Genomic DNA, 14216 nt, shown 5'->3' with positions numbered 1-14216 from the left:
AAAATTAGCTGGGCATAGTGGCGCGTTCCTGTAATCCCAGCTACTCAGGAGGCTGAGGCAGGAGAATTGCCTGAACCCAGGAGGCAGAGGTTGTGGTGAGCCGAGATCGTGCCATTGCACTCCAGCCTGGGTAACAAGAGCGAAACTCGGTCTCAAAAAAAAAAAAAAAAAAAAAAAAAAAAATGCAGATCTTGCAAGTCAGCCCACTTCTTTCAAAGTGGCAAAGATCTGTTAGAGAGTTGAAATTCACAAATGATTTTTTAATATGTCCATCACTGCGACTTCAACTTTTTTCTTCATTTACACCTTTCTCTAGGAGCAAGGCTGATTTCAGGCTCTGTCTTCTCCCTATCCACCCAACAGCAGTGTTGCCAACAAGCAACGCCATCATAACAGCAAAACAAAATAGAGTGGAGTAGGAAGAAGGGGATACCTGAATGATCTACACAATTTGAGTTTACTCAATTATTTTCCACACAGTCCTTTCCTTTTTGCCTGCAATTTTATGTGACTATCACCTCATTTAATGCTTCAGAGGGTAAAGGTCTGGCTGATACGATTAAACAATGCCATGATGATTCATTCTGTTTGATTTAGCCAAAATGACGATGAGCCTATTTGTGGAAACACACCAATCAATCTCCCAATTTTTTAACAGCTCGCCAGCTTCCTCACGCCTCTGGACATCATGCTTGGATTGCTGGCTGCAGCAGCACACGATGTGGACCACCCAGGGGTGAACCAGCCATTTTTGATAAAAACTAACCACCATCTTGCCAACCTATATCAGGTAAGGGAGCCCAACCTGGAGCCAGACACAGCATGGTCAATTGCCTTAGGCCCAGTGCTCAAGCCTGAATCTTGCCCATGGAGACAGCCTTCCTTTAGGATCAGACTCAGTGATGGAGACCACATCCCAACAGCATGGGTTTGAAATAGGCCCAGCATATCCCCCAAGGGAGATTAAATTAAATTACAAGGATATACAAAGAATTCAATTTGCTCCAAAGCAGGTTTGACATTGTCTTAAGTTGAACAGGATCCTTGAACCTCCCCTCTCATGGTCTGAGAAGATCTGTCTCCATGGAGACTATCTTGTACCTAATGGCCAGCTGAAGCCAGTTCCTGCAGGACTGCTATGGATACTTCCTAGGTGCAATCCTAATTCAGACTTGAGTCTCTGGGGCCATTTCTGAACTGTGTGTTGGCCTCTGAGTCAGAGATACATCATTAAAGGCAATAGGCATACTTCATCGTTATAAAATAGTTGAGCAACATGAGAAGGTTGGCCTGAAGAATTCTTATCTACAATATTGTTTCAGATATCAAGCCCTATATCATAAATGAATTACTTCCAGAATTTTCAATGTAGTTCTTTGAATACCTTCAGCTATCATTAACAATATCATTTCACACAAGAGCGTCACTGATCTCAGTTTTAGTAGGTCTTTTGAAAAAAATTGAGTGCTGAAACAAATCCTGGCAGATGCCCATAAAACAGCTGCATTAAACAAGATTTTGCAACTTGAGGATGCATTCCTTTCCAATAAAGTACAATTGGAACATGAAAAGAAGCCTTTCTCCGTTCAGTTGATTAGCTTTGGGCACAGGTATAAATCAGTATTCCAAGGCATATGTGTTTACCTAGCAAATACTTCAATTCTGAGCTCCCTTGAGTTGTCAGCCAGCACCTAGAGCTGGGATAGATATGGCCACATAGAGGAGACAGGACAATAGAACTAAAAAAGACTTTTGATGATGACCTAAAAATTAAGCAAAGATAAATAAAAAGCTAAAACTTAATTTTCTAAACTATCTCAGCAGCAAAATGTATTGATTGAGAAAAGACACAGATATTTAACTAGGGAAAAAATGAATGACTATCCTGAAAGCCCCCAAACAAGTTTTTTTCCTCATGTCAATTTTGACTTTTTTAAATGTCATTTATTAGACAAAGAAAATCAGTCAACGAAGTTGGTTACTCGGTCCATTCCCATATAATGTAAACACTTACATGATTCTAATTTCTCATCATCAAATCAATCCTCCCAATGATGTTTCAGAGAGTAACTACTTCTATTGGCTGGTTTGTACATAAAAATAAAGGTCATAAGGCCAGGCACAGTGGCTCGCACCTGTAATCCCAGCACTTTGGGAGGCTGAGGCAGGTGGATCATGAGGTTAAGAGATCAAGACCATCCTGGCCAACATGGTGAAACCCCGTCTCTACTAAAAATACAAACATTAGCCAGGCATGGTGATACGTGCCTATAGTCCTAGCTACTCAGGAGGCTGAGGCAGGAGAATCACTTGAATCCAGGAGGCAGAGATTGCAGTGAGCCAAGATCGCACCACTGCACTCCACCCTGGTGACAGAGCGAGACACTGTCTCTAAATAAATAAATCTACATTTTCACATGTAATATATGAAAAACAGTAATGAGTTCTCATTTAGAGAGGAATTCAGAAAGAGATATGCTGATTAAAGAAAGACATAAAAGCAAGAAAATAAATGTAGACTTTCATTAACAGTGAAGAACTACATGCTCCCTGATGATTAACAAAAATTGATTCTCAAAAATACCCCAGTCTCTCTGATTCAGATACTAAAGATTTTCTCAGAAAAATTGATTTCTTTCTCAAACTTTTGAAGTGCAAATCATTTTTAATGGCATTTCTTTTCATCTCTTTATTTAAAAAAATGAACATCCTTTTTTTTCTTTTTTTTTTTTTGAGATGGAATTTCGCTCTTGTTGCCCAGGCTGGAGAGCAATAGTACAATCTCGGCTCACCGCAACCTCTGCTTCCCAGGTTGAAGCGATTCTCCTGCCTCAGCCTCCCAAGTAGCTGGGATTACAGGCATACACCACCACAGCTGACTAATTTTGTATTTTTAGTAGAGATGGGGTTTCTCCATGTTGATCAGACTGGTCTTGAACTCCTGACCTCAGGTGATGTGCCCGCCTTGACCTCCCAAAGTGCTGGGATTACAGAGGTGAGCCATCGCACCCAGCTATAGTCACATATTTTTAATCAGCAACTACTTATTGCATATATTGGCTGATTATCCAGGTCCTAGAAGTTCAAAGATGAATGAAACACAATCTCTGCCCTCAAACATGTATTTCAAACTCAGATTCTCAAAATGAGCAAAATCCAAGCAAACTTAATTCCAGTTTGAAAGAGGTTTGAGGAATTTGCTCATGTAGATAAAATTGTTTTCTTAAATCTTCAAAGAGTGAATACCTGTGCTGTTCTTTATATCCAAAGATGTTACTAGAATAAAGTGAGCTACTGTTTTTTTCCAGCAGTAAATTTATTCTCTAATTCTCTGGCCTTGTCCCTGTAAGGAAAGAGAGGACAGAAGGATCCGCGCGCGCGCGCGCGCGTGTGTGTGTGTGTGTGTGTGTGTGTTTTCAGAAACAGGATCTTGTTTGCTCACCCAGGCTGGAGTGCAGTAGTGCAATCACAGCAGCTCACTGCAGCCTGGAATTCCTGGCTCAAGCAATCCCTCCACCTCAGCCTCCCGAGTAGCCAGGATTACAGGCACCTGCCACCACACCTGACTAATTCTGTTGTGTAGGGACAGGGTCTCACTATGTTGTCCATGCTAGTTTCGAACTCCTGGCCTCAAGTGATCATCCCACCTCAGCCTACCAAACACTGGGATTACCGGCATAAGCCCCCTGGGACTACAGGCATAAGCCACCATGCCCGGCCGAGAAGGATCTCTTTGATCATGACTAGGGAGAAATTGGGGTACAAATCTAGAAAACACATTCAGGATACTACCTTTGTTAGTCACCTGTTCAACTGGTCTTAGGATCTCTTGGAGGCTATAGATACATGTCTTTTAAGATTTAGAGACAAGATTAAAGGCAAAGCAATATCATATAGCAACATACAGATCTCTTCAGTGTCATATAGCTGGCTATAATAAAAGCTGAAACTTTTACTAGCCAAATTGGGACTTGTAAATACTGAAAGTAGAAATTATTTAAAAGGATTTGAAAATAAAAGCAAATTTCAATTTTGTCAAAAAATTGATAACTTTATTTTTGGCTATATAGCATCACTATTAACTATACTGAGGAACATAAAAAGATGAAGAAAATTTCTTTTAAAAAGTTCAGTTCAACAAACTAACCTTTAGTCAACACTTACTATGATCCAAACACTGTGCTAAATGCCTTCGATGTAGTTATGTTATTAATCTTCACAACAGCCCAGTGAGGTGGGTACTATTATCATACCTATTTTCCACAAGGAAGAAAATTGATAGTTGGGAAATTGAAGTGCTTTCCCTGAAAATAAACAGATAATTAATAGCAGAACTGGAATTAGAACTCAACTTTTTGGTTTACAGAGCCAAACTGCCTAAGAACTGTGCATACTGCCTCTGAAATTCATACTGATCACCTCCCATGTACAAGAAACTAAGAGCTCTCCTACAGTCCTCCTATGGTAGTGAGGCAGACAAGAGCGTTCTAGAAAAGTGATCAAGGACAGGCGTGGTGGCTCACATCTGTAATCCCAGCACTTTGGGAGGCCGAGGCAGAAGGTTCACCTGATGTCAGTAGTTGGAGATCAGCCTGGCCAACATGGTGAAATCCTGTCTCTACTAAAAATTCAAATGATAGCTGGGCATGGTGGCACGTGCTTGTAATCCCATCTGCTCAGGGGGCTGAGACAGGAGAATCACTTGAACCCAGGAGGCAGAGGTTGCAGTGAGCCGAGATGACGCCACTGCATTCCCACCTGGGCGACAGAGGGATACTCTGTCTCAAAATAAAAATAAAAAAAGAAAAGAAAAGTGATCTCAAGTTTGAGAGACTTGATAGATACTTTAAAGTATTTAGCTACAAACAAATGTGATGGGAAGACTGGGGGAAAGTGAAACTGATTCTACAGATGGTTTTCGGGAGAAAAAAAAAAAACATAGAAAAAGAATGCTATAAACTGGGCCTTAAAGTGTGAGTAACATTTTTAATAGCTGAGATGAAAGGGCATTAGAAGCAAGATGAGCTGATGTACTTTTGGGATTAAATTCCACAACTCCAGAATAACTGAAAATGGAATGTCCCTGTGGCCTTTAGCTGAGGACGGTCCTACCATCACAGCCCCGTCTCTGATCAGTGTCTTGTGCAGATCGTGATTCAGTGCATATGCTCTCTTTTGTAGTAATTTTAGATTAGTTGTACAGGACGTGACCTGGATCAAGAAATCTTCACTCTGTATTAAGTTATAGACGAGGAACTGGCACAAATCTTCAAGTTTTCAATATCAAAGGAAAACAATCATGTCACATAATAAATATATAAGCTGAGCAAAACCATTAACAACACATGGTATTTTAAAATCTTTGGAAATGTAGCCTTTTAGCCTCTCAGGGGCCTGTTTGCTGAGACACAAATGGGCTTTCAGGGAGCTATCTGCAAATTTTAACAGGATGTTCATATGCACATTTTTCTAGGAAGAAGGTCTATAACTTACTCTCATCAAATTTTAAAATGAGCTGCAGATTCTGAAAATGTTAAGAATCACGGTAATGGGGCTGGGTGTGGTGGCTCATGCCTGTCATCCCAGCACTATGGGAGGCCAAGGCAGGTGGATCATTTGAGATCAGAAGTTCAAGACTAGTCTGGCCAGCATGGTGAAACCCTGTCTCTAAGAATACAAAAATTAGCCAGGCACAAATGGCGCACACCTGTAATCTCAGCTGCTACTCAGAAGGCTGAGGAGGGAGAATCGCTTAAGCCTGGAAGGCGGAGGTTGCGGTGAGCGGAGATCATGCCACTGCACTCCAGGCTGGGCAACAGAGGGAGACCCTGCCTCAAAACAACAACAACAAAAAAAGAACCATGGTAATGAATGAAAAAAAAAATATATATATACACACACACACACACACACACACACACACACAATTATGCATGCACATATGCACATTTGGTCAACAAGAATGCCATAGAGATGTTGTGCCAGGAATTATGTGGCTTAGAGAACACTCTGTGCGTGACTTTGCTACAATCCAGGCTTACTATAAATGAGATAAAATGGAAGAGGGCTTCCTCTCCCTCCTTCTGTTGGCTGTGCTCTTTTAGTTCTAATAAATAAGAGGATCATTGCATAACATCCAGCCTGTTATTCTGCCCTGAGATAAAGAGAGAGCAGGGAAGCTGGAGTGAAGGCCAGGTCAGAGGGCTCCCTCCCATAGTCTGCTCTCTGGGCCAGACTCACTAGCTGAACTGCCAACCAAGTTCAACATGAAGGCACTGAAGGCACTTCCACTTGGCACCTCTCTCATCAGACTGGAAGCAGTCCAGGTATCCAGGGTGGACTGGGAGGAAAAACAGCATGTGAGAAATAGAACTAAGAATTTACTTTCTGTTCCTTCACCCTCCAACCCTACACACACAAATTTAAAGGTGGGCTCAACAATTGCGCAAAGTAAGCATTAAGTCACATGTAACATTGGTAATAACTTTCAGTTCAATACTAAATTTAACTCCTTTCAATCAGGTCCAACAACATATTAACTCATGACAGAGCATCCTTAAAATAATGACTCCAAAAAATTGTTCCATAAACACTGTATTTATTACATACTATAATGTCTTGCAGAAGTTTAAAATCAGTTTTCTTAGTCATTTATCACAAGCACTTAGGGGGGATCAGCATTTTGAACCACTTTTTATTCTTAATGAGTCTGAATCACAAACATGAAGTTGACCCAGCCAGGAGGAATATTCCCTCTACGTGGTCCTATGACTCCCTCCTCAAACAAACACCTGCAAAGATTAAACTAAGCTCACAATTTCTACAGTATGAAAGGTGTTTTTGGAAAGTAGTGTTAAAATTATAAAAGGAGGCTCCAATTTGACTTTCTGTTCCATAAAGTTTCTGCCATCCTCAATCTGTACCCCAGCCTTCCCTGCAGACAGCAATTGGTATCCCCACTCCCTGCTCTCAGCTCAGTGTCTTGAGCAGATGCAGAACAAACAAGAGAAAGACATCTTCAAACAGGCACTAAACAAGGGCCAAGGTCTTGTTTAGGGCTCAAGGAGCTTCTATTCCACTGAGACCACCTAGGCTGGGGCTCTCATAGTGTTACTAAGGAGACCACTGGGCTTGTTAGGGAAGAACTCAGCAGCCTCCATTATCTCCGCAAGTCTTGCACCTTGTTTCATGAGCAATTAAAAATGAAAACACAGACATTGTTCCTGTTGTTTTTCTTTCTGTATCCTCTGGATTTAAAATGTACAATTAACTCTGGTTCCTGTCGTACCCCAGAGTCAGCTTACCATCATCATTTGAAATATTTTAATCAAAGAAAGTGTCCAATACAATCGAGGAAAAAACAGTTTAAATCTGCCTTGTAAGATAGCAACTCTGCTCTGCCAGTTTCTGTTTGCCAAATAGCCTCTTGACTTAATTTGAAAACCTGTGTTGGTGGTGTATTAAAAGCCAGGTGCGTTATTAGCAAACAAAGGGATTGTTTTGTTTTTAGGGTGAAAAATGCTTGATAATTCAGGCACAAAGGTAAATAAAGCTTTTGCCTTAGAATTTAGAAAGGTTTTGTTTTTTCCAAATGAAAGTTCTAATAGGTTTTTTTTGCCACAAAGGTAGATGCTTACTTCCTCAACTTTAAGATGAAGATTACTCTTAAAACTGCAAGTATGAAGAGTTTGAGCCACTAGAACACGTTATCATCAGGATAATGTGAAATTACTGAGCCAATGCTTCTTAAAGGTAGACAGACATGATACCTGGTGTGATATTCTAGAACTGGCTAGGGCTTCAAAGGATTTTAAATGGTATCCCCTCACCACGTGTTTAGATCGCCATGACCATTTCTGATGCTTTTCTTATTTTTCTCAATCTACCTTTTATTGACATGAGTCATTGAGCCTCTGTGAAAGATGAGTATGTAGGAGTAGAGCTGCTTCTCTGCTAGGGAGGATACAGCTTCCTTATCTCTGGCAATTCACTATGAAACCCCAGTGTGTGCAAACCTGCTCATCAGCACTTGCCTTTCCCCTAGTTCAGGGCACCAGCATCATCCTCTCATCCACCTACTCTCAGCCTTGCTGGTTTCAACCCTTTTCCCACTGTGAAGACAGAAGGAGTTTCCTGAAATGCAAATCTGACCACATGGATTCCTACTTAAAACCCTACTACACCTTAGGATTGGGTCCAAGTGACGTAACACAATTTACCATCCCCGTTCTGATCTGACCCTTGCCATCGCTTCCAGCCTCACTTCCCACCATTCCCCTCCCAGGCTTCTATGCATCGAGGCTGAACTTCCAGTTTCCCAGACATATCACTCAATCATTTATTCGGCAGATATTTATGGAGTGCTCAATACATGCCAGGTGCAGAAGTATAGAAGATGAACAAAACAAATAAAAATGTCTGCCTCTCTCTAGGGGAAACAGAAAGTAAGTAAAATATGTCTTCTATTAGAAAGTGATAATTCCTAGACAAAAACAAAACAAGATAGAAAGTATCCCTCTTGCTTATAGATCTTCACACACATGCTCTTCCTTCTGCCTATTTGAATAAAATGTAGTATTCTATGATACATTTTACTGAAATATAATATACAATAGAGTATGTTGTCTGTACTCTGATTCCTAACTTGCTCATCCTTTTGATCTCAATTTGGATATATTTCCCTCCTGAAAACCTTCTTTTTCTCCAAAAATCCATCTTACAAGCCCCTCCTGTGTGATTTTTCCAGTCTATTACTTCCCTTATCACAGTATGTTTCACTCCAATCACTATTGCCTGATTAGATGTCCACTTCCCAGACAGATAGTACATTTCTGGTCACCTAACTCATTCACTGTGATATCCTCAACACCCAGCACAGTTCTGATGTCCAGGGATTATTTAATAGCTACTCCTGCTGATTACTGTGGTCTTACTAAGAATACACAGGGTGTAAACCATGCAGAAGGAATAGCAATGATTAAAAAATTCTTAGAATGATCTTCTCATTGCATCCTGGAATTGACAAATACAGGGTGATACAGGTTATTTCTTGAATCATTTACCTAATCCTGGTCATCTGTGAATGAGTAGTGGGAAGGAGCCAATTGCTGTAATAATTTTTAAATTTCTGTAGATTTTACCTAAGTCTCAGGATTTCACTACAGAAGATCCTAAATCTGGCTTCTATCAGATATTGACCAAAAATTCAAATAGGACTCTTTTTAACAGTTCTTTTAACTTTCACAGCTACTGAACTTTGGGGTTTGGGATATTAATTACTCAGTACCTATTCAACAAATATTTACCTATTTAAGTGGCACTGTGGCACAAAGATGAATACGATACACTCCCTGCCCTCAATAGCAGTCATATACCTCCACAGCTTTCATACAGGGTATGTGTGCCCATGAGGATATGTGAAGACCTTCCAAGTGGTACACAGTCATGAATAATGTTAACAGAATCCATTTTCAGGTCCTTAAACTGATCTGCCTGGAATATGCTTGCAGGGCAGTCAAGCCAGTTCCAGTTTTCCACTTACCTTTCATAGTCACCCTATTTCCACTTTACAAAAGAAAGATGTGTGTCTGACTCATTCTAAGTCATACTGCAGACTGACCTGGGTATAAAAATACCAAAGGAACTGTATTAGTCCATTCTCAGGCTGCTATAATGACACACCTGAGACTGGGTAATATATAAAGGAAAGAGGTTTAATTGACTCACAGTTCCACAGGGCTGGGAAGGCCTCAGGAAATTTACAATCATAGCAGAAGGGGAAGCAAACACATCCTTCCTCACATGGTGGCAAGAAGAAGAAGTGCCAAGTAAAGGGGAAAAACTCATTATAAAACCATCAGATCTAATGAGAACTCTTGCACTATCACGAGAACAGCATGGGGGAACCATACCCATGATTCAATTACATCTCACCAGGTCCCTCCCATCACATGTGGGGATTATGGGAACTATAATTCAAGATGAGATTTGGGTAGGAACACAGCCGAACCATACCATTCTACCCCTGTCCCCTCCCAAATCTCATGTCCTCACATTTCAAAACACAGTCATGCCTTTCCAACATTCCCCAAAGTCTTAGCTCATTCCAGCATTAACCCAAAAGTCCAAGTCCATTGTCTCATCTGAGACAAGGCAAGTCCCTTTCACCTAGGAGCCCATAAAATCAAAGCAAGTTAGTTACTTCCTAGATACAATGTGAGCACAGGTAAATATACTCATTCCAAGTGGTAGAAATTGGCCAAGAAGAAGGGGTCACAGGTCCCATGTAAGTCCAAAATCCAACAGGGCAGTCATTGAACCTTAAAGTTCCAAAATGATCGCCTTTGAATCCATGTCTCACATCTAGGTCACACTGATGCAAGAGGTGGGCTTCCACACCTTGGGCAGCTCCATTCCTGTGGCTTTGCAGGGTACAACCCACTTCCCAGCTGCTTTCACAGGGTGGCATTGTCTATGGATTTTCCAGGTGCACAAGTGCAAGCTGTAAGTGGATCTACCATTCTGGAGTCTGAAAGACAGTGGCCCTCTTCTTACATCTCCACTAAGCAGTGCCCCACTGGGGACTGTGTGGAGGCTCCAGTTCTGTATTTCTCTTCCTCATTGCCCTAGCAGAGGTTCTCCACGAGGGTTCTGCCTCTACAGCAAACTTATGCCTGGACATACAGGCATTTCCACACATCCTCTGAAATCTAGGTGGAGGTTTCCAAACCTCAGTTCTTGACTTCTGTGCACCCACAGGCTCAACACCATTTGGAAGCCACCAAGGCTTGGGGCTTGCACCTTCTGAAGCAGTGGCCTGAGCTGTACCTTGTCCCCTTTTAGCCGTGGCTGGAATTGAAGCAGCTGGGGTGCAGGGCACCATGTCCCAAGGCTGCACAGAGCAAGAGGGCCCTGGGCCCTGGCCCGGGAAACCATTTATGCCTCCCAGTCCTCCAGGCCTGCAATGGGATGGGCTGCCGTGAAGGTCTTTGACATGCCTTGGAGACATTTTCCCCACTGTCTTGGTGATTAACATTCAGCTCCTCGTTACTTATGCAAATTTCTACAGCTGGCTTGAATTTCTCCCCAGAAAATAGGATTTTCTTTTCTACTGCATCATCAGCCTACACATTTTCCAAACTTTTATGCTCTGCTTCCCTTTGAGTGTTTTGCCACTTAGAAATTTCTTCTGCTAGATACCCTAAATCATCTCTCTCAAGTTCAAAGTCCCACAGATCTCTGGAGGCAGGGGCAAAATGCCACCAGTTTCTTTGCTAAAGCATAGCAAGAGTCACTTTTATTCCAGTTCCCAAGTTCCTCATCTTCATCTGAGACCACCTCAGCCTAGACTTTATTGTCCATATCGCTACTAGTATTTTGGGCAAAGTCATTCAGCAAGTCTCTAGGAAGTTCCAAACTTTCCCACATGTTCCTATCTTCTTCTGAGCCCTCCAAACTGTTCCAACATCTGCCTGTTACCCAGTTCCAAAGTCACTCCACATTTTCAGATATCTTCATAGCAGCACCTTACTCTTGGTACCATATTAGTCCATTCTCGTGCTGCTATAAGGACATACCTGAGGCTGGGTAATTTATAAAGGCAAGAAGTTTAATTGATTCACAGTTCCACAGGGCTGGGGAGGCCTCAGGAAGCTTAAGGTCATGGCAGAAGGGGAGGCAAACACAACCCTCTTCTCATAGTGGCAGGAAGGAGAAATGCCAAGCAAAAGGGAAAAAGGCCCTTATAAAGCCATTAGATCTGATGAGAACTCAGTCACTATTGGGGACTGCCTCCATTATTCAATTACCTCCCATTAGGTCCCTCCCATTACATGTGGTGATTATGGGAACTACAATTCAAGATGAGATTTGAATAGGGACACAGCAAAACCATATGAGGAGCAATTAAAAATATTAAAGGAAGTCTCCTGTAATTGAGGTACGATAACTCCCTCATCCATCTCATAAACAGACACATGGTCAATAAATTATTATTCTTGAGCATAATTATTTTTTCCAAATTTGCAATAAATATGTGTTTTGGCCAATGAGTTACTGATGACAACTGCACTATAAACTTAGAGCCTGATGTTAGGATTTTTTTTACTTTTACTTTAGGTGTATACTATATCCAGCATTTCTTCCCATGTTATCCCTCCCCACCCTCCCCATCTGCCACTGTCCCTCCCCTACCCCCTCAACTGCCCCCAGGATTTTATCAAATTTCAATTTATAGACTTACTTTCATTGCTGAAAAATATGATAGGATGACAATAAAAGATTTTTACATATAAAATTATATTACATTAAAATAAAAATCTATGGAGCAATAGAATGAAAATATAAGCTCTAGAGGGAAAAGAATTTATTTAATATTTCTGACTTAATAAGTTAAATAAATTATTCATGTGGTTTTTTTTTTCCAATGAATGCTGAAGGGGCATTAAATGCCAGTGTTATTAGGCTCCCTTAGATATATTTAATACCCAAAAAGTGATATAATTACTTTATATTAAAATACTGACAATCACTAATACACTAGACATAACATCTTTGTAACAACTTATATTCATGATTTTTGAAAGTTTAGATATCAACTCTGAAAACTGTGAGGAAAGCATAGTTTTTCAAAATTCACTGAATGAGCAGACCACTGACATGTGGGAGCAAGGCCAGCGAACAAAGCTGTTACAAGGTGTTGCAGACACTAGGATGGAAGTTTCCTGTGGGTGTAGGAAGTCTGGAAGAGGGAGTTGTCAGTTCTGTTGAGAGAACCAAGAAAGCCTTTCCAAGTATATCAATGGTTGTCTCAGAAATAAGTAGATAAGTTCATGTTTGTGTGTATGTGTGTGTGTGTGTGTGTGTGTGTGTTTCCAACTTTATTTAAGGTGATTTCTCCTCACTCTTGTTGGAGTTATGTAATTCTTTATTATCATTTCCTATGCCCAAACCAAGCATTATAAATCCAGACATTTAAAAGGCCCTCTCATTAGCTCAGGATGATATAGAAGACAAACTAACTTTAAATGAACTTGGTGTATTTGTGATTTAAACAGGAGAGAAGTTTATTCCTATCCTTCATAAAAGAGGTTTGGCAGTTGGAAGCCCAGGGAAGGCACAATAGCTCCACAAAATCATTAGGGACCCGGGATCCTTTTTGTTCTACAATCATCTCTTGGGTAGGGCACTTGTCCTCATCGCCCAAGGTAGCTGCTGGAGGTCAAACCATTCCTGCTGCATTCCAGTGAGAAGATAGAATGGGGAAATGCAAAAGAAGCCTCTCTCAGATGAGTCCACCTTTGCTTTAAACCACCTTCCTAGAAATCCCACACAATACTTCTGCTGACATTTAATTAATCAGAACTTCACCAGATGATCCCACCTAGTTGTAAAGGAGGCTGAAATTGCTGTCTTTATTCTGAATAGCCATGAGCCCATCTAAAAACTGAGGTTCAGTGAGTAAGGAAGAAAGGAAATCAGATATATGGGATGAAGAAACAGGAGTCTCTGGCATACCTGATGCTCAATCTTGAATCTAAGGCCATCAAAATGATGACTTGGCATGATCCTTCTCTTTATGTAACGTTATTTCTCTAACCCACCAATTGCTGCAGCACTTACATGACTGTTGTGTTTTCCTTTTGTTGTTGTTGTTACTGCTCTGGTTGCTTGACATTTCCACTGTGCTGCCATGTGTCTAATGGCACCTCAAACTCCACATAGCCCACATTGAACTCTACACCTGCTCCACTGCAGCCCTCCCATCACAGTTAATGGGCATTCCATCCTTCTACGCTCATACAGAAACACTGGAGTCATCCTGCAAACCCAGAAATCAACCACCTCTTACCACCTCTGCTGTTACCTCCCCCATTCACATCTCCATCACCTCTTACCTGAATGAGTGCTGTTGCCCCAAACAGCCTTCCATCTGTGTATTAGTCCTTTCTCACATTGCTATAAAGAAACATCTGCAACTAGGTAATTTATAAAGAAAAGAGGTTTAATTGGCTTATGGTTCCCAGGATGTATAGGAAGCATGATGCTGGCATTGCTTGGCTTCTGAGGAGACCTTAGGAAACTTACAGTCATGGCAGATGGCAAGGGAGAGTAGGCACCTCACACAGCTAGAGCAGGAGCAAGAGAGAGAGCACAGGGCAAGGTGCTACACACTTTTAAACAAGCAGATCTCATAAAAACTCACTACCCCAAGAACA

The 14216-nt window shown here is 41.2% G+C and overlaps 1 protein-coding gene across 4 annotated transcripts in view; it reads left to right on the top strand.

Annotated features, from left to right (window-relative positions):
• Window positions 1-14216, top strand: part of PDE7B (phosphodiesterase 7B) — a 326767-nt gene that overhangs the window by 288834 nt on the left and 23717 nt on the right. For all 4 annotated transcript variants that reach the window (XM_012474462.2, XM_012474460.2, XM_012474461.2 and 1 more), the window contains one exon: window positions 659-790. In XM_012474462.2, the coding sequence (XP_012329885.1) occupies window positions 659-790 (132 nt within the window). The remainder of the gene's footprint in view (window positions 1-658; window positions 791-14216) is intronic.

Source organism: Aotus nancymaae, unplaced genomic scaffold (assembly GCF_030222135.1).
Source record: "Aotus nancymaae isolate 86718 unplaced genomic scaffold, 86718_ANA_hifiasm-v0.15.2.pri h1tg000040l, whole genome shotgun sequence".
Classification (NCBI taxonomy): Eukaryota; Metazoa; Chordata; class Mammalia; order Primates; family Aotidae; genus Aotus; species Aotus nancymaae.
Note: the sequence above shows the minus strand (reverse complement) of the source record. Positions and strands in the feature narration are given on the sequence as shown.